Genomic DNA, 23,471 nt, shown 5'->3' on the forward strand with positions numbered 1-23,471 from the left:
AGCAAGCCCCTATACAGAGTTACGCCCCCATGGCTGGCAAACCCGCGCCCTTCAGGCACCTGTCACTGATTTACCAGTGGAAGAATATAGTGGGGAAGGATTGTGCTACTTGATTTCGATTCCTAATAACTCCTTGTTCCTCGTGGAGAACAATTACGTCATCCTGCATGCGTTTTCTAGAATGCATAAAAGTCTGCAATGAACTGCAGAAATCCCCCGAGTTTCCCGCAGGTAAGCTGCAGCTGTTGGAAGTATTCAGTGATGGACGTATAGCTACGACACGGTCTCTAAGGCTCCTATGCGCTTCCCACTCGACGGCTGCCCTTGTTTTGTAGTATTTGCGTTTGATGGCGTTTCTTTTACCCATGGCTGATCTTATTTCTCGTGTTATGAAGTCTGACTATTCAGAAACTCCCTTGAGTTTCCTGGTAGAATCTCGCCAGCGAATGTAGAATGTTCGCCAGCGAGCATTACTCGTCTTCTTGATGTCAGAACAAGCAATTACAATCTGTGGCGAGTAAATGTATTAGCTTTACCCAGAATGAATAGTTCCAAATATGGTCTAAATTCTTTTAGCTGTTGTGCTGCGAAACACATGCACTGGAACGCTTTATCAGCTTTATTATGCGTGCCATAGCTGGAACTAAGAAATTTGCTAACGGGGTTCGTTGTTTAAAGTTTTTAGATTTTTAGAGTTTTGATAACTTCTGTCGTGAAATCAGAGCCGGGCACATGGCCATAGTTCTATCACGGAAGTTTTAAATTTCATTTTCAATTTTGTTGCCTTTAACTTCTTCAGTCGCCTTCTAATGTATTCTCTTCTATCGTCGGAGTCAGCGTGTTATTGACATGGGAGACTCAACTTTTGTTTAGGATTATGGAATATTTTGACACATGGAAGATAAGAAAAGAACGTTGTCAAAGGTTGTTTTTTTCGAAATCTCTGAAGCCCCTGTTAAGTGGAACAAACTATGCCCGTCATCTTTTGTCAAGTCACAAAATAATAGGAGATTATTCAGAAGGAGTCGTCCGTCTTGATATTCATTGTTGTAGACCAAAATATAATGACCTCAATTATTTCCAGTCTATGCTTTCCCTTTAAGGTATTTATGGCAGAAGGGTACGTGTCAAGTTTCTCCCCAAAGGATGTTCAATCTAGCGCTGGTCATGGCAAAGACACTAAAGACGGTTCAAAAAAGGCAGAAGAAGACAAGGATGTAGCTGACTCTGAAATTAAGCGTTTGACGCAGGGGCGATCAACATTTCGACGATTTTCCCGACGGTCTTCAAAGAAAGGGCCAGGAAGACGACGACGGTGAGTTGTGATCTTTCAAGTTTAATATTATGCTTTCTTTATGTCCTGGACTTGTGTTGGTGTATCTCTTAGGGATCCCATCACTTTACTAAGATACCCCCTTAGTAGTAAGGGAGGCTCCAGAAGGTCCCAACCAATCAGAGCGCAGCAAAAATTTTCTCGACCAATCAGCATCGAGTATTTAGCCCATGTGACTTCATTGACGTCACAATGCCCATATTTGGGCATAAAAATCACGTGACCCCACCCAAGAGGTGGATCCGCATACTTGGCATAGTTTTAAAGGACCGCGTAGAACCTGGGTACAAGCGGAACACTCAAAACAAAGCCCCAGTCCCCTCGCATTCCCCGGAAGTCCATAATAAAAACACACTCTATAGAGGTCAACATATTTATTACAAAGACAAAAATCGCGAGTATCCTATCTTACATCCGGGACGTGTGTGAGGTCCTAATGACGTCACGCCCTTGACTTTAATAAGTAAACATAAGAAAGGGTGTTTGCCACTTGGCTATGGAAGTCATGTGATGCGGATGTGGCCATGGAATATAATGATTGAATCCTGCGAAGGACCACGGTTTGAGTAAATGAAATTGTAAATTAGAATGAGCGGCTGAAACGAATTAAAAAGAGGGGTGATTAGAGCCAAGAAGCAAACTGAATCAGAAACACTCGACCATTGGCACGCACGAGGCGGTGTCTTACTGTCCAATGATTGACTGGAAAAACAAAAACAAAAAAGACTTGTTTACAATGTGGGACGTGTGTGACGCCCTCGTGGTGTCACGCCCGGAAAAGATTGTACACAAAACAATTCGATTAACATCCAGTCTTGGTTAAAATTAAAATGTTGTAAGATCCAAAGTGTTTCTAGGACAAAAATTAACGTTTTAGTTTGAACAGATAAAGTAAGCTGGACCATCCTTGATGATTGACAATACAAAGTTTGTGAGGGATAGGCCAGCTTCGGAAAATCATAACATCTTGTAAGACCCAAAAAGAATCTAAAAATAGTTTTGAAAAATAATCATGAACATCCAGCAGGGGTGGCGCCACCATGCAGACCTCCCCCTGCCGGGTGTTCAAAATTCCCAATCCATGCTGTCCATCATCGCACAGCCCCGACAAGGTTCATGGAGTTCGGACACGTGCCGTAAATAAATCCAGCACCGTTTGCAAACGAAATACAATCGTCCCGTTAAATTTTGGAGGGACCTGGAATGACGGTCTATCACCTCGGCAATGGCTGAAATAAGAAAGGGAGATAAATGGCTCGCATGACAAAATGAGAATCTGAAAAAAAATAAAAAACATGTTTTAAGGATGGGGTGGGTAGCCCATGCCTTGCAACATCTCGCACCAATAACAGGGCACGTGTAAGTCGCCGGCAAAACGAAAATTCAAATAACAACGACAACAAAGTAATTTAATGGGTCTCGGAAATGGAAGATGAATCCCCGATCCAGTGTACCACTGCACAATGCTGCCGAGGAAACACCATGCAGCGGAAGTACCATGAACCCTGTGGGTACTGAGAATGGTAAGCGAATCTACGAAAAAATTTAATAATAATAATGGGCTAAATTCATGAAGACTATGGATGATTACAGTATTGCACAAAATGATGAACAGTATGAATATGGTATCGTTGGTATACGGCAAGGATCCACCCCCATTCGTCCATCGTAGAATTCACATCTGAAACGTTTCATGAAGACTAATTACACATCGAACCGTACTATAATGACAACGCAATTGCACGGGTCTAATCCATCCTCCATAATGTTTTAATGTATGATGAAAGCCTACAAAGAGGTGGAAAGTCGAATCAAGACAGGAATACTGGTACGAAAAAAACCGGCTTGCAAAGGGCGGATCCATTGCGTATGATGACGCAACAAACAATGCGTGGCTGTAAAAAAAAAATTAATCTAAATTAATCCTCCTCTAAAAAACCTAACAGGGCTAAATCCGGTTCATCCACAGGACCTTGGCGCCGGAGAAACGAATTAATTCTATACGTCATGCGAAGGGGCCAATCATCCCAGTCTCGATGGTTGGGGTCCCCACTCTGCACAAACTCAACAATATCATCTTCAGTGAGGGACCCCTCCCTGTTACCGGCAATCACATCGTCTAACCGCAATCCCTCCATCATGCGTTCGCAATGATTACAGACCCCGCCAGGGGTGGGATGGGCGACCCACTGATAAATGTGACACACCGGCTGATTCTCCACATGCTCCCAAGAATCTAATAAAAAAATGAAAATCAACACGAACAGGCTGGGACCCAGAACCGCGCGGCCCAATTGAGTCGAGCTCGTCGAGGGCAAAGGCACAGGTGGATAGGCCACAACACGTCTCGTAAAAACGCAAACCCCTTGAACACGTCTAGGAATCAAAAAAGGGACATGAGGAAAAAAAGGGACCCACACACCCGAAAAAATCAAAGCCATGGCACTTACCAGCCATGCGGCGGCGATGGACCTCGTGGTCGAGTTTCCGGGCAACGGGGTGGTCCCACGGCAGCGTTTTGGCCCAATCCCGCAATTCTTCGTGGGTGCAGCGACGGAAAAAGGCGCGCAGGCATTCCTTGCCTATCGGGAGGCGGTCCAACATCTTTAGGGCTTCAAATAACATGGCGATTGGCATAGAGTACAGCACCAACGACGACAACGAACTCACCATTTTTGATCAGCGTGACTGAACAAACTGGAATGAACCCACACTAAGCGCGCAACGTGATTTAGAGACTCTTTCAGAGAACGTGATTGGTGGAGAGCCATCACGTGGGGTGTCTGAACACGTGAAGAGATTCTAGGGGGTACCCCCCATGGGTACACCTTATCCTCCCTGGACCAGGGGGTCTAGCGCGAGTGCGTGATTGGTGGAGACTGGAGGATAAACAAGGGAACACCACGGTGAGAGGTCAATCGCCTCATTGTTTGCGCTGTCAAGATGGACTGCCGAGGGTTAGTCGATCCCAACAACAAACCGTTTGGCCGCGTGTTGCCCTTAGAGGTCCAAGTGAAGATCATGTTTTGGGTCCATTGCTTTTACACTATAGACAAGCGAAAGAAGGTGGTACAGGAGTTGAAGGGTCTGCCCAAATGTGACCTCACAGGCTTCCCCCAACATCTGGGCGAAGATCGTTGGTGGAACCAAGTAGTGGTGCGGTTGCACGCCCCCAGAAAAAATGGCTGCCACCACTGCCACCGTCTCATGGATCACCGGTTATCGGTGAGTAAAAAATGTGTTTTGAATCTTCTTCTCATGACCTTGACTTTGAGAATTTTTTATGTCTGGGTTTCAGATTGGCATGATGACGGAGATGGCGCGTCAACCCCACAATCTCGACCGCTTATTGAACGAGGGCATTGCCTTTGTGATTGATACCTTCAAGGATCAGATCAATTGTCCCCTGGGTCAGCGCCCCGTCATGATTGGCAGGAGGAAACCCTCATACGACACGGTGGACAAAGTTATGAGACGCTTAGACTTGATTATGAATGTGATGTCAGCGATGAATTTTGTGGTCATCGATATTCATTAAAAAATAAAACAAAGGATGTGGTTTAGAACTGTGTTTTTTTATTGGTATTTGAATAAACGTTCCAGGGTGGGATAAATGACTTGGTCTTCTTCCCGCGTGCCTACAATGGCGGTCTTGTCCTGGAGGGTGGGGAGGGCAATATAGTCCTCGGTCATGCCTTCACAGGGTTGATAGTGACCTAGGGCGGGATTCCACCATAACCAGTCTTCCCGATCCACATCAAAGACATAGAGGGGTTTGCCTAAGAGCTGGGCCATGACCACACTCCAGCCTGTGCCGCCCAAGAGATGCTTGTGCAACGCGTCAAAATAACCCACGGCCAAGACTAAAGACGCGGGCTGGATCACGTGATAATTGCGTTGGATATACTGAAGGCTGATGGGATGATGCACTTGTCGACCCAATCGAAACGCGGCCTGGGTCACAGTGGGGGTAGCGGCGTCCAACTCCGATGGCGTCAAGGGCGCGAGAGACTTGGCTCGAGGGTGACAGGGTGGGATGACTACCACACACGCATGCCCATACAGCTGACATAATCGTTCCACGTGCGTGTCCACGCCTTTCGCACCGCCCGTGTAAATCGTCAGCGGCATGGTCTGTGAAAAATTAAAAACAGTGTTTAGGGCGAGATAATGGAGTCCAAGCCCATAAGGTATGCGGTTCATCGTCCGCGTACAACATGGGGGTTTGCCATTCCCGACACGTAACCGTTTGTTCGAAAATACGACGGGCATGGCGACAGTTGGAACAATTATCGGGAATCCAATCCAGGCCTTGCCCTTGAGCGAAGGCCTTGTCTTTGTCGTCCTTACAAGGGTTGCATAAGATCACATCCAACAGACGATCGCATCGTTTTTGCCACAAGACGCGTTGGGCATTGACTTGGTACAGGGTGGGTAAAACATGGGTTTGACGACGTAACCACCCACTCATTTGACAAACTCGGACATGCGCGCAATGATCATGCCAGACCCCACTTTCACGGGCTCCCTCGGTATGGTCCATGCACCAATTACGCCCCTGATCGTTCGTGGCCATCACATTGGCGGTAGCAATGGGAAGATTGGCCAAGTCCCTACACCCCTGTCCTTCCAAGACCACGAGGGGGGTCGACCTCTCTTGGCACAGTCGATACAGACCATTGAGGGTGAACACCCCGACTCGATTCCGTTGGGGGGTAAGGTACTGGTGACACCAACGGGTGAGATCATCCTGGATTTGCCGGTAGGGATGAAACTCGTGGCGGTTGTACGCCGTAGACGGTTCAAACGGCAACCCATGCACTGTCCGGGTCTGACGATCGACACGCCTCTTGGCCTTCTCGGATAATTGATCGTAGGACACACCATGGGGTAACAGGTATTTGAACAACACATGATGATGCCCTGTCCAGTCACACAAAGCCAGTTCTCGAATAATATACTCGTCTCGGGAAAGGGCAAACCCCTGACTGTACGCCAAAAGACCCACTTGGTTCAACGCCATGGTCGCCTACCGTCAAGAAGAGAGGACCGCGATGACTGAAAACACTCGTCGAACCACCCCGGATTTTATAACAGAATGCGTGGGCTCTGATTGGTGAACCCTCCGATCACACCACTCTCACGAGATCTCAAGTAGAGTCAGGATTGGTGGACACCAGATCGTATGAGGATCACGAGATGCCGGGACATGGGCTATAAAAGGCAGGCCAGATGTGCACCCCAATCATTCCGCTCAGGCATGGAACGTCAAGCCACTCAACCTGCTGCAGTGCCCTCAGGACGCAAACGACGCCGAGTGAGTAGTGGTAGTAAGAAACCCAAAGGGGAAAAAGAAGACATGAAAGCCACCCGTGAACACGAGATGACGTTGATCGGTTTGCCCCGAGCTGAAGCGGAGGCTGTAGAGAAGAAGGTGGAACCGAACCCTACCAATGAACTCGTGTGGGCCCTGAACGCCATACCCCGAGCAGACCCACCACCCACCCCTTCCCCCATCGTCTCACCCATTTCCTCCGTGAACGACTTGATGGAGGGCACCCTGAAAGAGTATGAGGAAGAGTGTCTAGAGGAAGGAACGTTTCGGACCGATCCTGCCAAGGAAGTCGGGGAATGGGAAGAACACGACCTCGACCAGATGGAGACCCAGTTGAACGAGCTCTTGTATGAAACGTGCCCCTTTCATCCTCATCGAATCCTCCAATGCGTTAACCCCGAGACCCAATTTGGCCAGTTGAGGTTCAAGTGCCCCCTAGCAGGTTGTCCCGTGTATTTGTTTGAAGATAGTCGGGAAATGATGATGGAGAAATTGAAAGAAGACACGCACCCTCAAGTCCGGGCCCGATTGCAACGAGGAGAGCTCAAGTGCAAATGTGGGTTGGTCCCTAGGATGAAATTGAGCCGGACCAGCAAGAATTACGAGAAGGTGTTTTTCAGTTGTGGGAGCTTTCTCCCAGGTCGAGACCCCTGTGGCTACTTTCAATGGCTCCATGGTCCGCTGTGGTCCCCCCGAGAGACAGCGCAACCCACCCTGAGACGATGGGTAAAAGACACACCCCCTGAGGTCCATAACTATGAGAAGGCGTCCGTCAGACCATGGGGCATGCCTGCCGACCCCCTGCTGAAAAACTCAGAGAGGGACTTTGTGGAGAGGCTTAGGCCGTGGACCAATCAGTTTGGGGAAGCCATCCAAACCAAGGAAAGGGAGCGGGAGAGGACGCGCCATTTGCATAAGAACTTTGGTAGCTCATGTTTGTTTTGAAAAAAAAATCATGTAGGTGTGTGAAAAAAAACTATTAAAGACCGAGATTGGCTACGAGTGTGTGTCAGTGTCTTGATGTCGTTGCCACGCGCTTACGAAGATCCCCAGCAACCCGGGGCCTTGGGCGGGGTCCAACCCTTTGCCCAAGCCCATAAATTGAAAACCCCACAAGCCCAAAAGATTCTCCAATCAGTGTTGAGTTATACCCTCCACAAACCCCGACGGACGCGGTTTCCCACCGCACCCACGTTGGTCTTTGACCAAGACGAACAATGGCAAATGGATTTGGTCGACATGCAAAAACTCCGTCGATGGAATCAGGGGAACAACTATTTGTTGACCGTGATCGACGTCTTGTCCAAGTATGCCTGGGCCGTCCCCATCAAATCCAAAAGCAGCACGGAGATGCTCCGAGGGTTGGACAAGATTCGTCGACAAGCCTCGCCGCGACGACCACTCCGCGTGCAGACGGATCAAGGCAAAGAATTTTTAAATAAAAAAGTACAAGCCTGGTTCAAGCAACAGGGGTGGCATCATTTTTACACGTATGGGGATAGCAAGGCCTCCGTGGTGGAACGATGGCATCGCACGTTGAAACAACGCATGTACCGGTATTTTACCGCGCACAATACGTTACGGTACGTGGACGTATTACAGCCCTTGATTCATACCTACAATCACACCCAGCATCGCAGTATTGGGCTGGCCCCGCATCAAGTCACCCCCAAAACGGTCCCGGAGGTGTGGGACCGACTCTACGGCGCGCGTTTGGAGCAACCGACCCCACCCCCTAAATGTCGCGTGGGGGATCGGGTGCGTCTCAATAAGAAACATCGTCCCTTCAAAAAAGGGTATTTGCCCGGGTGGACGGAAGAAGTGTTTGTGGTCACGCACGTTCGTCGTCATCCGATCGTCACGTATCGACTCAGTGAATGGGACGGTACGCCTATAAAAGGCACGTTTTACGAACCCGATATTCAAAAAGTACAAGTGTCGGACGACTCGTTATTTCGGGTCGAAAAAGTCTTGAAACGCCAAGGACGCCGGGTGTTGGTCCGGTGGAAAGGGTGGCCGGCCAAGTACGATAGTTGGATTCCCGCGCACCATGGTCCGCGTCAAAATCACGCCTCGAAAAAGAAAAAAGCGGGTACGGTTTCTCGATGAAGTGCAGGCGGATTCCAGCCGACCGCGCGCCAGTTACACCCCTTCGCCCTCCAGTGACGCTGACGTACTGAAATTAATTCAGAAGAAAGCGGCCGAACAACGGCGAACCCAACCGTGGTGGGAAAAATTGGCCAGTCCGACCAAGCAACAATGGGCGTACGCCAATGCCTACCATCGAGCCGAAGCGTATGCCAAGAAACGAGGGGCCTTGCGGTCCCCCACCAAGAAAAAACAACAACGCCGACGCGCCGGTCGTCATCCCCCGATGCGCAAGAAGAAACCCCCCAAACCCAAGACGTGCATGACCCTGATGGAGTTGGCCCGGGCTTTTCCCAACATTGCCCAGCAAGTGTGTTTTCATCCCAAACAATCGACCTTCAATTCCGTGGTAGGACGCGTCCCTCGCAGCAAACAGAAAGTGGCTCAATGGCTATAAAAGGACCCTGCCCCTGGTCAGAGGGGACCACTCCTCCTCCTCATCATGAGTGAGATTAAACGCCTGACGCTGGTCAGCGATCCCACCAACGAGTTTCCCAACAATGCCAACAACAGTTTCAAGGTGCGATTGCCCGAACGGATGGTGTTACCGGGCGCGGGGTGGCATGCCTCCTTGATGTCCCTGACGGTCCCGGATCAAGGCCAGAGCAATGCCGTCATTGCCACTGATCCTCATACCCAAGTCATTCAATTCAGTGTGACGTACTTGACGCGCAAATATGTGCTAGGGGAGTATCGACGGGTCAGTTTCAAGACCAAGGAGTACAGTGTGGAATTGGAAGACATCATGAGTACTAAACATCCTGTGACCTCCGGGAACCTGTTTCGGCAACGAGCGATGCAAGAAGTGCACAACATGACCATGGAGAAACTCATGTACGAACAAGATTATGCCAAGACCTTTGATGCGGATGAACGACCCCTAGTCAGTGTGAAAAAGAACTGGATGCCCATGATGACCTGGAAAGACAATGCCCTGATTTTACATGCAGTGCCTAAAGGAGAGTTGCTAAACGGCAACAAGACCAAAGCCACGAGCGCCTTTTCCCTGGATCTAGGGGTAGCGGAAAGGTTTGGCTTCATCGAAGAACCCGAAGGTGTGGTAGGGCATGTGCTGGGCCCCAATCTCCAATTCACTTGCCCCACCGTGACCTATGATGGCCAAACACCCCCCAAGGATCCCTCGAATCGAACGGACTATTATTGGGAAGGAGCGCATTATGCCGGGACGCAACCCACGGATTTGACCAGGGATGTGATGGATCGAATGTTTGTGGTGAAAAATAAAAGGCTTCATCTGTCCAGGATGGTGGAATGGCAGTTTAACAACCTGGATGCCTCGTTTGAAAAAGTGGTGGGGACTAGCAAACGCACCGTCATGGTCTATACCGATCTGGTGGAATCCACCGTCGTGGGCAGTGGCAAGTTTCCCCTGTTGCGGGAAGTGCAATTGTTGAGAACCGGCGAAGGGGAAAGCACGGTGGAACCCCTGCACCATCAATGGATCAAAGTGCGAGGACAACAATTGGATATTTTGGAAGTGGAGATTGCCAGTACCAGTGGACCCCTGGCCATCTTACCCCCAGGCAAAACCTTGGTGACCATCGGTCTCAAACAGCTATAAAAAGCCCTTCACGCCACGCGAGGATCCAAACAGCACCTCGACGTGAACCGACCAAAATGCGCGGAGGCAGTTTAAAGCGGTACCACACGCCTGTGGTCACCTCACAAGAGGGGAAAGGGTTAGCCGAAGACTTGATCAAACTGGCGGGGCCTATGATCCTACAACAAGCCCAAGCGGGATTACAAGATATTCAACGAGGCAAGAGTGCCGCGGAGACGTGGGCGGATCGACGTGGACAACTCACCCGTGGGTTGAAACGCAAAGCCCCCGCCATGGTGTGGGCAGGCGGCAAACACCAAGCCAAAAAAACCTATAAAAGAGCCACGCAACGTATACGGGACATCTTTGGACGTTGAAAACAAGATGGTACGCGTGGGTGGTTTTCTCAAAACGCAAAATCGCATTCGACGGCAACGGGCCCGTGGACGGTTCATCTCGCCGTACCAAGTCGGGGGGACCATCTTTGGCAAGTCCATGACGGCGCGCTATCCCTGGATGCATACCTCCTCCCGCCTGACGGACCCCCTCGCCATGGAGAGGAGGATGCTTCGACAAATGCGCCGGATGAAAGGGGGCACGATTTTTGGCACGTCCACTCGCATGCACATGGGGGATCCCATGAGGGTCCTCGCGGCAGAGCAAGACAAAGTGAGAAGGAGACGTTGGCTCGGGCAACGGATGAAAGGGGGGGATCTCAGAAAAGTGTTATGGGCCAACCAAGCCAAAGCCAGGAGACAACGGAGGCGAAAGGGTATAAAAAGGGGGGAACGTTGAACCCCAGGGACAGACCGCATCATGTCGCTCCAACTGTTTGACGTGCCCGAGGTGGATTATCGGTACGAAGCCTCTCGGGACGTGGAGTTTCAACCCGCCTTGACGGGGATCCAGCCCATCACGTTCTCCATCCCGGGCTCCGACGATTATTACGATACCAATTCCCTTCGATTCAAAGTCAAAGTCCGTCTGACCAATCCAGCCGCGGGGTATACCGGCTTGGATGCAGGGCTGCTCATCTCTGATGCCAACGAATCGAGACATGTGTATTGCGTCAACAATTTTGGACACACCATTTTTCGAGATATCACCTTGAGCATGAATGGGGTCCTCATGACGGAACAGAGCAACACCTACCATTACAGAGCCTACCTAGAAACCCTCCTGAACTACAACCGAGAAGAAGGCGCCACCAAGTTAGCCCCTCAAGGATGGGTCAATCAGCTGAATGTGGTGAATGTCATGGGAGCCACTGCCGCCAATTCGGATGTCCCCACCAACGCCAATTGGAGTGGGAATGCAGAATTGCGTACCTTGACGAGCCGATTACTGACTGAACATTGGCACACCTTCCTCATCCGCCCTCATTTGCCACCCCTCCGAACAGGCAAATTATTGGTCCCCAATATCCAGATGGACTTTGAACTCTTCCTCAACCCCAACACCGTCTACATGATGGGCACCCCCAACAAAGGCACTTTAGTCGCCAAGAAATTTCCAGCCATTCACCCAGAAGACATCAAAGTCACCTTGTTGATGAGAAAAGTGACCTTGAATGCCAGTGTCTATGTGAGACTGCAGAAAGAAAGACAGTTGGGCAAACAAATTGCCCGCTACCCCGTAGTGCGGAGCGAAATCCGTACTTTTTCCTTCGATGGACGCACCACCCAGTGGGAACAAGACAATGCGTTTGTGGGTCGATTTCCTGACCGAGTGATGGTCGGATTATTGCATTCGGATGCCTTCAATGGAAACCTACAACGCTACCCCTTTGCCTTTGAAAAGTTTGGGGTCACCCAGATACGACAGACCTTGAATGGAGAAGAATACCCTTACAGAACCCTGCAATTGACAGGAGACCAAGCCTATGAAGATCTGCTGGGCTACGACCGATTTCTACAAGCCATGGGTGCCTACAATGAAGACAAGATCCCCATGCTACTGCCTGGAGATTGGGGCCAAGGCAAGAACTGCACGTTGTTCTTGTTCAACAATGTGCCCAGTGGAAAAGCCGATGATCCTCAGTATCGCAACCCCCGTCAATCGGGTAATACGCGACTGATCATTGATTTTGCTGCTGCAGTGGGACACAACATCACTGTGTTGGTCTGGAGCGAGTATGAAAACATGTATGAGATCAATCATATGGGAGGTATAAAATACAACATCAACGGCTGAAGTGGACTCAGAAGACAGAAGACACCGGGCATGGAGTTTGTGGCGCTCAGTGATAGGGTGCTGCGCACGTTGGCCCTAGAAGATCCCACCTTGCGACGCGTGTTTCACGGAGTGTACCCCGCCGACCAGTTACCCCGTTCACCCCCCAAGAGTATCCGTCAAGCCTACATTGTCAACACGGATCCAGCGGGAGAACCGGGACAACATTGGTTGGGTCTGTGGACGGAACAGAACAAGTGCGAAATCTTTGACAGTTATGGGCTGCCCCTGCACGTGTACACCCACCCCGACCTGCACCAATGGTGGAGTCAATGGAAGCACCTGATCCGCAGTGACCAGACCTTGCAAGCCTTGGATAGTCAGACCTGTGGCCATTATGCGTTATTTTTCCTGAAAGCCCGAGCCCAAGGCCAGTCCTATCAAGACTTTTTGGGACAATGGAGTTGCGACAATTTAGTGTTGAATGATCAGAAAGTGGCCGAGCGGTTGAAACGGGTGATTAAACAAGAAGTCCAAGATGAAGTCGATGCCCGCCGAGAGGAGGGAGGGCAAAAGAATGTGAGCCGCCAGGCCTTTATGCTTTGTAATCCTTGTGAGTGTTGAAATAAAAAAACACCATAAAACGAGATGTGTGGTGATCGAGGGGTCATTTCATCATGATTACGCGAGGGGATGTCCAGCGGGTGATTGACGCTTTCCTATTAGAAGAAACCCTGTATTGGTGGTCCCACCCCATTGAACGGGTGAACACCGTCCAAGGGGTGGATGCTTGGGATGGGTATCATTGGCTCATAGCCCGCCAACTGGCGCAAGACCAAGATTGGGTGTCCCTCAAACAGTACATGGACACCATACAAGAAACGCATTTAAGAGAGACGATGGAACACCTGATTCAGTTCGAATCGCCACGCCTCTACCGCGAGTATTGGACGGCATGCCTAGACGACGACGGCAGCGCGCTTCCTCCCGACGACCCCGCTTTCGTCAAAACGGACGTGGCATCATGAGCGTGTTGGCCAAAGCGGCCAAGATTGGCTATAAATTGGGACGAAGCAAACGGTATAAACGCATGGGCGCGAAAGGAGCCACGGGTCATTATCGACGTCTGCCTCGACCGTGGGAAGGATGATCCGACAGCCCAGTAGTGTGATTATCGCGGGTCCGTCGGGCAGTGGCAAGAGCGAGTTAGTGGAACAATGGTTACGGGACCTCAACGTGTTTCAAGTTAAACCCAAGAAGATCGTCTACGCGTACGACCGATGGCAACCCCGGTTTGAGCGTATGCAAAAGAAAGAGGGAATTCAATTTCATCGCGGGTTACCGGACCCCCGTCATTTAACCCAATGGTTTGGTCGGACGCGTGGTGGCGTGCTGGTCTTGGACGATCTGATGGAAGAAGGGGGACAGGACAAACGCGTGTTGGATTTGTTCACCAAAGATTCCCATCATCGCAACATTACCGTGTTGTATTTGACGCAAGATTTATTCCCACCGGGTAAATTTGCCAAGACCATTAATCGCAACGCGCATTACATTGTGGCCTTCAAGAACCCTCGGGATCAAACGGGCATACGCACTATTTTACTGCAAGCCTTTCCCGACCGATGGCGTCAAGTCTTGCGCCTATTTAAACGCATCACGTCCCGTCCCTTTGGCTATTTGATGTTGGATGTGCATCCGGCGTCGGATGATCGATACCGCTTGTGGAGTCATTTAACGCGCCGAGAAGGCAAGGCGCAAGTCCATACCCTGCCCGTGGATGTCCCTGCCGTTCGAAAACGAACTGCAACGAGAACTCGCCCGGGTCCGTCGGCAAAGAGAAGGCGGACAACAACGTGACTTATCGGAGCGCATGGATACCCCGACCTTCTCGCCTGCCGGGGTGGGGTCCCCGACCTCGCCCTCGGTACTTCGGGACCTTAGTACTATGACGGACATGGTGGCTGAATTGACCCAACCCGTCGATCGAGCCCAATTGGATCAAGAGATTGAGGATTTTAATTTGACCTACCCGGTCAATGTGGACGATGCCCTGAATGCCTTTACATTACCCCCCGTGGCAGGTACAGGCACGGCCCCGGCCACCACCACCACGGCACCGCCACCTCCACCACCACCACCCACGATCACCACCGCTCCTACCACGACCGCGACCCAAACCCGTCCCACTACGTCCACCCGCACACGTCCCACAGCCACTACCACCACCACCAGCTCTAGACGGCCCAGACCACGCCCTGTCACCACCGCCACGACCACCACGGCTCCCTCCCGCCCCTCCACGTCCCGACGTAGTGCTGGAGCCGGCACCAGGACCACCACCTCCACGGTGACGACCCCGACAGGTCGACCTACGGTGGCCGCCAAACAACCGCGACGACGACCCCGCGTGCCCTCTCCACCGTCCCCCGATTCCTCTCCACTGTCGGAGGATGAAGATGAAGATGACGATGACGATCGAGGACGAGGCTTAAGGCGACGGTTGGATTTGTTGAATGAAGATGCGCAAGAACGGGCGCGAGGGAGACGCATTCGCAATATCACGCATACCAATACCGTCACCACCGTGTATGAAGAGGGAGGCCGACCGTCGGTCCGTCGCACGTCCACGCGAACGTCCAGCCCCAGTCCGCCCCCTGTACCACCCCGCCGAGGCCGTGGCCGTGGCCGTGGCCGAGCCCGTGGACGGGGACGACGCTCGTGAACAAAAAGATATAAAAACAGGGGTCCTTCCTTTCACCGTCCCAAAAACCATGTGTGGCCAATGTCGACGTGGGATGGCCCTTCGACGCAAACGCAAACGCACCACGACCCGACGTCGAACCCACCAGCGAGGAGGAATCATTCCTCTGATTTTAATGGCCGGCAAAGCCCTCGTGTCGAGTGCAGTGAGCAGTGGAGCCAAATATGGTATCAAAAAAGCTTTGGAAAAGCCTAAGAAAAAAAAAAGAAATCGTCCAGCTAATATGACGTTCGAGGAAGAGCTAGCTATCCGCCGAGCCTTGGGACTATAAAAACAAGACACCCTGTGCAAAAGGTTCATCAGATGTTGTACGATCCATCATGCCACCCAAATGCCGACGCACCACGACTCGGCGTCGCCGACCCGCCAAACGACCACGGCGTATGACCTATAGTCAAGTGGGGGGGTGTCTCGCCTGGCCTGCCTATTGGGATTCTCAAAGCCGGGTATGGGGCCACTAAAGCCATCGGGGAGCATCAAACCAAGCGAGCCATCAAAATTGCCGACAAACGCCGACGAGACGTGGAATCTGGCAAACGGAAACGCTATGCGGGGGAATCGTTTAATTGTTCTATCATGTAATGAAAATGTATAAAAAGACCTGGGTGGACCTGAACAGGAGTTAGTTGGAGGATGGTCCGTGGACCCAATGGACGCCGACACCGTTATGTCCCCCGAAAACGACGCCGTCGACGCGGTCTGCAACGTGGAGGCGTGCTCCCCATGCTGGCAGTGGCTCTCTCGCCTGGGGCGTTCAAGAAGAAACGTCGACGGACGCATCCACGTTAGACGCGATCCAGTCCTCAAACAACGAAAAAAAGCCGTGACGTTCACGTTGGAATGGAACCCCAATTATGATTCATTGTTATGCCATCAGTGTCGCACTCATATGCAATGCTATTATCATGGCGAATTGTGTGGCAGGTGTGGAGCCCTTTTTACCATAAATAGACCTTGTTCGTTGCCTGAACTCAAGAGTCAGCATGGCGTGGCGTATGGAACGTCAAGCTCCGTTCTTGAAAAGTGTCTTACAAGAAGCCAATCAACATAAACGACAAGAATTGTTGCGGATGGCCAATGCGGATCAGATCAATGCCATCAGTGAATTAGTGATGAACACACTCCGTGGCACCGTACCCCGTTCTCGACAGACTATCACGTTGCTCAAACCGCATGCCCAAAGTTTACGCGCGATGGCCAAACCCGCGCATTCAGTGAAACGACGGCGCGCCATCATGATGGCTCAAACCGGCGGCGCTCTCTGGCCGGAACTCTACCGATGTTATAAACGTTGCATGCGCTAAAGGAGACACGTCAGTTGCACCATGGAACCCGAGATGGTGAGCACCACGGTGGACAACGCCCCGGCTTTTTTACAATTAAAAGAAAAGTACAAACAAGAATTGGTGGAAGACACTCGCTTGAGTAAAGCCGCGGATTTGGCGGCCAGACAACATGTGCTCCTGACCAGTGAGGTCCCGGATGCCTGGAAACGGCCTCAACTCAAAGCCGTGAGCCGTCAGTTACGCCATTGGACCAAAAAAGTGCGCCAACCCTTTGGAGCGCCCGCGGGGGGTGTGAGTGCTGCAGGGGCTATGACGCCCGGTGAGGAGGATGATTTTGAGGCGGGGCCGATGCAAGCGTGGTTCACGCAATTGGTGAAGGCCACCCAGGGTATAAAACAAGGCTCCACGCCTACTGGACCCAGAAAACCACCGGTCCCGCCTAAACCGAACATCACCCCCAGTGCTAAAAAGAAACTCAAGTTCACACCTCAAGTGAGTAGTGCTGAGTTGGCCCACGAGTTGCCTTTTTCAGGCAGGCCCGGTACAGCACCCTGGGAAACCCCTAAAGAACGAGTGGACTCCATCAAGAAAGCGGTTACGCGTGATATTCGCAAACGCACGACAGATTCTGCCAAAAAGAAAGCCGCCAGTATCGCCAAAAAGAAAGCCGCTGGGTTCGCCAAGAAAGCCTTGGATTGGAAATCGTGGAAAACCCCGTGATGGGCCGGAGACGTCGTGTGACAACCACTTTCCGTGCCCGATCGAGGCGACGACCACGACGATCGCAACGTGGGGGCAAATTATTTGATGTGCAAAACCTCCTCAACAAGACGGGGATTGAATTTCATTGGCCCGGTTATCAGTATATGGGCCCTGGCACTCATTTGAAAAAACGGTTGGCCCGTGGGGATCCCGGCATCAACCGGTTAGACAGGATTGCGAAAGTACATGACATGGATTATGATAAAGCCAAGACCTTGAAAGATAAATGGGTGGCGGATCGCAAGATGATTGCCAAGATTGATCAACTCCCTGGTAGTAAAACCCTGACGGAGCGTATTGTGAGACGCATTATGAAAACCAAACTGAGATTGGGCATGTAATTTAATAGAACACAGTCATTACACAATGGAAATGATTTAAACACATGGTTTAATAAAACTCACATTGTTCTTACAGATATTGTTGCAACTGTTGTAAGGCGTTGGAACGAGTCGATTGGACAGGGTCCTCGTCAAACTCGGAGTCGGACCAGTCTAACGGCCACCACGGGAGGGGAAAGGGACGTTCCAAATGTTCGGCCAAGCGTTGGTTTTGTTGAGCTTGGATCCGCTTCTGATACTTGTCTTTCTGTAACGCTCTCCACCCCTCTTCCCCCAAGGCTTGCTGTTTTTCGGCCCGGAGTTGTCGCCGCCGCTCATTCACGCGTTCTTTGTAGGCTTCGAAAGTTCCTTCCTCTTTCATTTTCTGCATCCAGTTTTTCTGGGCTTGGGCGTTTCTCTTTTTTACTTCACTCCGCTTTTCCTCCGACATGGCATAATAGCGTTTCATTCCATACTCTAGTTTTTTGGCTTTAAAGGCCTCGTACTCCCCTTTGGCTTTCAAGTTTGCCATGTGCTGGTGGTAGCGTCGACGATGGAGGGCCTTTACTTTTTCGATCCCGTTCACGGATGCATACATACGTTTCCGATACAGTTTTTGGGTCCGTTTGTTGGCCTCGGGGTCCCGTTTTTTTCGGTGCGATACTGGCGTATCCATAATTTAATTCCAGTAAACGGGAAGAACACACGTCCGCCAACGCTCGTAACTTTCGGAAGGGGCTCTCTTTGATTTGTCGATCCCTGGCACGACGGTCCCGTTGCTGTTGCACAATCTGCTCGCGGTGTTTGTGATAATAGTCTCGGTTCAGCAAGCGTACATAGGCCGCGTTTTTCGTTCGGTAGCGCAGACAGGCCAGTCGGTTGAGTTCTCGGGCTCGGGCTTCCTGTTCGGGGGTCGGCGCTGGTTTAGGTGGTTTAGGCGGTTTCACCTTTTTCTGGGCCGCTCGCTTTTCCCGTTTCTGCTGCAACAATCTTTCTTTGTTCTTGACGTACCACGCGTGTTTCAACTCTCTTGCTTTCTCAGGATTTTTGTTAGGCATATTCTCGAACGCAACTGACGTCTGTTCTGATGGACCGACTTTATCTAAGGTTCTATCGGCCAATCACCGATCTCGGTCCAGGCCTAGAGGCGATGGAAGAAGTCTGTACCCATGGGGGGGACCCCCCTCAATCTTCTTCTGGTCAATCAAACCCTCTCACCTGACTCTCACCTGAGCTGGGTCCACCAATCCCAGCGCAGGCGAGATCACGTGAGACGGTCTATAAAAGTCCACGTCCAGCGCGGGAAAATTCAAATGGTTTGTCGCTGTCATGGCGGAGGCGTATCCATTCAGTGATGATGACGAAGGGGATGCTCTATTGGATCGCGCCTATGATCGGTGGGAACAGTTGGGAGGGGCTGCTGTCCGTGGCCCTCTTTTTCAATTCATCATGCAACCCATTGGTCGACGACGCCGCTGGCGTGATGTGGTGGAGCGGGCGCAATTCAATGCGCAATTACGACAATTGCGGGATCCTGTGCCTGGAGATAATATTGGGTTGGCGTTGACTGAAGCACTTCATCAAGCCATTGAAACAGAACTGGGCCGCGAGCAACGACCTGCCCATCATTTTGTGAATTTTGCTATTACAGCGCATGGATTCACGCATGCTTATCAAACCGCCAATTTTACCGTGGGGGAATTTTTACAACGCACCGCCCGTTTGGATGAGATGTTGGCCACGTTAGCCGGCAAGTTGAACAGCAATGAAGCCTTCAACCCCGATCACGGGTTCCAAGTGGATGTGGTGTTTGTCTCCATGCCCGGCCCAGGAACAGGCCATTGTAAACAACGCAATGCCGGACGTCTATGTCTGGATCGAGAGAACAAGAAAAAGAAATGCATTATTACCATCAAAAACAGAGATGCCTTATGCTGTGCCCGCGCGATTGTCACTATGCGAGCCCACTGCCATAAAGATCAAGGCGTGGATGGGTTTCGCGACTGGGACAATCTCAAACGGGGGCGTCCTGTGCAGCAACGTCAAGCCCAGGCCCTCCATCAGCAAGCGGGAATCGCAGAGGGTCCCTGTGGTTTACCCGAACTCCGTCAATTTCAACAGGCGTTGGGGTCTCAGTATCAACTCTTGGTGATGACCCGGATGAAACCGTTTTTTCTCATCTTTAAAGGCCCTGATGCCCCCCATCAGATTCGTTTATTGAAATCCAACGATCATTTTGATGGTTGTACGTCTTTTCCGGCGTTTGTCAATCGCTCTTATTATTGTGTGGACTGTGAACGAGGGTTCAACACCAACGACCGGACCCATCACAGTTGTCAAGGGAAACGCTGCAAAGCATGCGGTCGATTTGATTGTCCAGATTATGTGCGTGGCACCCGCCCTACAGAGTATTGCCCCTTATGTCATCGCAAGTTTTATGGTGAGCAATGCAAGCGTCATCATGCGGACAGCCGGCAATGTCAATCCATCAAAACCTGTCTCAAGTGCCAGGCCCAGTACACCGTCGTCCCTAACCAACGTCACCAGTGTGGGTACGCCAAATGTCCCGTGTGTCACGAATGGGTGTCTATCCAATACCATAAGTGTTACATTCAACCCGTGGTCGAGAATGAGGAAGAGACTGAACCCACAGAGGAGGGGGGAGGTAGCATGGTGGCGCCACCCCCTCCCCTGTTTGTTTACGCCGATTTTGAAGCCATGCAGAATGCAGAAGGTGTGTTTGTGGCCAATTTGTTATGTTATTCGTCCAGTGAAGAAACGACCATTCATGTGTTGGACGGAGAGGATTGTGCCCTCCAATTTTTGCACGATTTGGATGATCTCACGGACCTCCTAGACAGCGAGGGCGAGCGGGAGATTCTCGTGGTGTTTCACAACTTGAAAGGGTTTGACGGCATGTTTATTTTGCATGAACTGTACCAGCAACAACGCGAGGTGGTGGATCAACTGACGGTGGGTGCCAAAGTGTTGTCCTTCAGGAGTGGACCCCTCAAATTCATTGACTCGTTGTGTTTCCTACCTATGCCGCTGGCCTCGTTTCCCAGCACCTTCAATTTGACTGAATTAAAGAAGGGTTTTTTTCCGCATTTGTTTAATACCCCGGATCATCAACAGTACGTGGGTCGGATCCCCGATTTGGAATTTTACGATCCTGAGGGTATGATGGCCAAAAAGAAAGACGAACTGACGCGTTGGCATGCGGAGCAAGTCCGTCGTAACGTGCGTTTTGATTTCCAGCAAGAGATGATCGAGTATTGTAAATCGGATGTGGCGCTGTTGAAAGCGGGATGTGAAGCCTTTCAACAAGAATTTGAACAGCAGGCTGGTTTCAATCCTATGGCTAAATGCATCACCATCGCCAGTGCCTGCAATCTCTATTGGCGCAAGCACCATTTGACCCCCGACACCATTGCCGTCGAACCGCTCCGGGGGTGGCGAGGCGCCCAAGTCAACCAATCCCTCAAGGCCCTGCAATGGTTGTATTATCAGGAACATCAAATTCCCAAAGAGGGGGCTAGTGCCGATCGCATTCGTCATGTCCGGAATGGGGGTGAGCAGTTTGTCCGGACCCTTGTGAACAGTTATTTTGTCGATGGCTACGATCCTCTGACCCGCACTGTTTATGAATTTCATGGGTGTCTCTACCATGGCTGTCCTCGCTGTTATCCCGTGAGAGATGCCAAACATTATGCCACACCGGATCGAACCGTGGAGGAACTGTATCAAGCCACGCTCTCCAAACGCATGGCTCTGCTCCGAGCAGGTTATACCGTCATCGAAATGTGGGAGTGTGAGTGGGACCGATTGGTGGCCACGGATGAAGCTGTCCAACGTTTCCTGACGTCGTTTGATTTGGTGGCACCTTTGGAACCCCGTGACGCCTTTTTTGGGGGACGCACCGGTGCGGTGGCTCTCCATGCCGTGGCTGGGGAAGGGGAGGAAATACGTTATGTGGATGTGACCTCCCTGTACCCATGGGTGAATAAGAACTGCCCTTACCCCATCGGTCATCCCAAGATCATCACCCAACCTGTCGACCAGTCCCTGGCGTCTTATTTTGGTGTGGCTACGGTGGACATTCTACCCCCGGCTGGTCTATTCCACCCCGTCTTGCCTGTACGCTGTGGTCAAAAACTCACCTTTCCTCTCTGCCGTGCCTGTGTCCAGACAGAGCAAGCCCAACCCATGTTGACCCGAACCCAGTATTGCCCTCATTCGGACGCCGATCGTACGCTACGTGGGACCTGGTGTACGCCCGAATTGGTCAAAGCGGTGGAAAAGGGGTACACCCTGATCAAAATCCATGAAGTCTGGCATTTTCCCCCCGAGCAGCGCCAAACAGGTCTTTTCGCTGATTACGTCAATACTTGGCTCAAACTCAAACAAGAATCCGCGGGGTGGCCCAGTTGGTGCCAGACCCTCGAGCAAAAACGCGAGTACATTCTTCGCTACCAGGAACGGGAAGGGATCCGACTGGACATTGCCAGTATTGCCAAAAACCCTGGTCGCAAGGCCACCGCCAAACTCATGTTGAATAGTTTTTGGGGCAAGTTTGGCGAGCGGATCAACAAACCCACCACCGTCACCGTTCAAAACCCCGCCCATTTGTTCAGCCTCGTTTCCGATGCAGCCCTCGATCTCAGTACGCTCCGCCTCTGTACCGACGATATTTTGGAAGCCGTCTACACCAGTGTCCAAGACAATGCCGTGAAAGGCACCAAGACCAATATCTTTGTGGCGGCGTTTACCACGTGTCATGCCCGATTGAAACTCTATGAGTCCCTTGACACTCTTCAACAACAAGTGCTTTACTATGATACCGACAGTGTGGTGTATAAGTGGCGTCCCGGTCAACCCAGCATTGCCACTGGGGATTTTCTAGGCGACATGACGGATGAATTGGATGGGGACGTCATCACCGAGTTCGTTTCGGGGGGCGCCAAGAATTATGGGTACACGACCCGTGGAGGTAAAGTGGTGTGCAAGGTCCGCGGTTTCACGTTGAATGTCCGGGGGTCGGCCATTCTTAATTTTCATACCATGAAAGAGAACATTCTCTCGGAATTAGACTCGCCTCAGGACACTCGCCGAAATTTGAACATTGTCAACCCCTATCATTTCACACGGGATTTGGAAAAGAAACACATTCAAGTGGTTCCGCGCGTGAAGCAGTATGGGTTGGTGTTTGACAAGCGCGTCCTCCAGGTGGCTACCCGATCCAGCTATCCCTATGGCTACGAGAGGATTGGGGACGAATTGGATCTTCTATTAGATTTGTAAAAAAGGGCGTGACGTCACTAGGACCTCACATACGTCCCGGATGTCATTTAGGGCACTGTCGAGATTTGTATTAAAAATGCTGTGGACCTCTATACAGTGTGTGTGTTTTTTATGGACTTCCGGGGAATGCGAGGGGACTGGGGTTGAATTGCGTATGCGTCCCGCTTGTACCCAGGTTCTACGCGGTACGGTCCATAAAACTATGCCAAGTATGCGGATCCACCTCTTGGGTGGGGTCACGTGATTTTTATGCCCAAATATGGGCATTGTGACGTCAATGAAGTCACATGGGCTAAATACTCGATGCTGATTGGTCGAGAAAATTTTTGCTGCGCTCTGATTGGTTGGGACCTTCTGGAGCCTCCCTTACTACTCCCCTTAGCATGGCGAGATGCCTCTCAGACATACTTCTAGAGGAAAGGCTATCAGAAAACCAAAGAGCTGCAACCGGCTTGGAAATCTCTACTTATACGCTTGCGCCCCAAGAGA

General features: G+C 51.1%; 2 protein-coding genes across 2 annotated transcripts in view; both read left to right on the forward strand.

Moving 5' to 3' along the window:
- The window catches only part of LOC140951856 (intermembrane lipid transfer protein VPS13C-like), a 139,190-nt gene that overhangs the window by 75,719 nt on the left and 40,000 nt on the right, over nucleotides 1-23,471 (forward strand). Inside the window, exon 73 of the mRNA XM_073401220.1 lies at nucleotides 1,104-1,315. Within this exon, the coding sequence (XP_073257321.1) occupies nucleotides 1,104-1,315 (212 nt within the window). The remainder of the gene's footprint in view (nucleotides 1-1,103; nucleotides 1,316-23,471) is intronic.
- Nucleotides 13,696-14,409, forward strand: LOC140934570 (uncharacterized). The gene has a single exon (XM_073387449.1). It carries the CDS (start codon nucleotides 13,696-13,698, stop codon nucleotides 14,407-14,409), a length of 714 nt encoding a protein of 237 aa, XP_073243550.1.

This window comes from Porites lutea, chromosome 1 (genome assembly GCF_958299795.1).
Source record: "Porites lutea chromosome 1, jaPorLute2.1, whole genome shotgun sequence".
NCBI lineage: Eukaryota > Metazoa > Cnidaria > Anthozoa > Scleractinia > Poritidae > Porites > Porites lutea.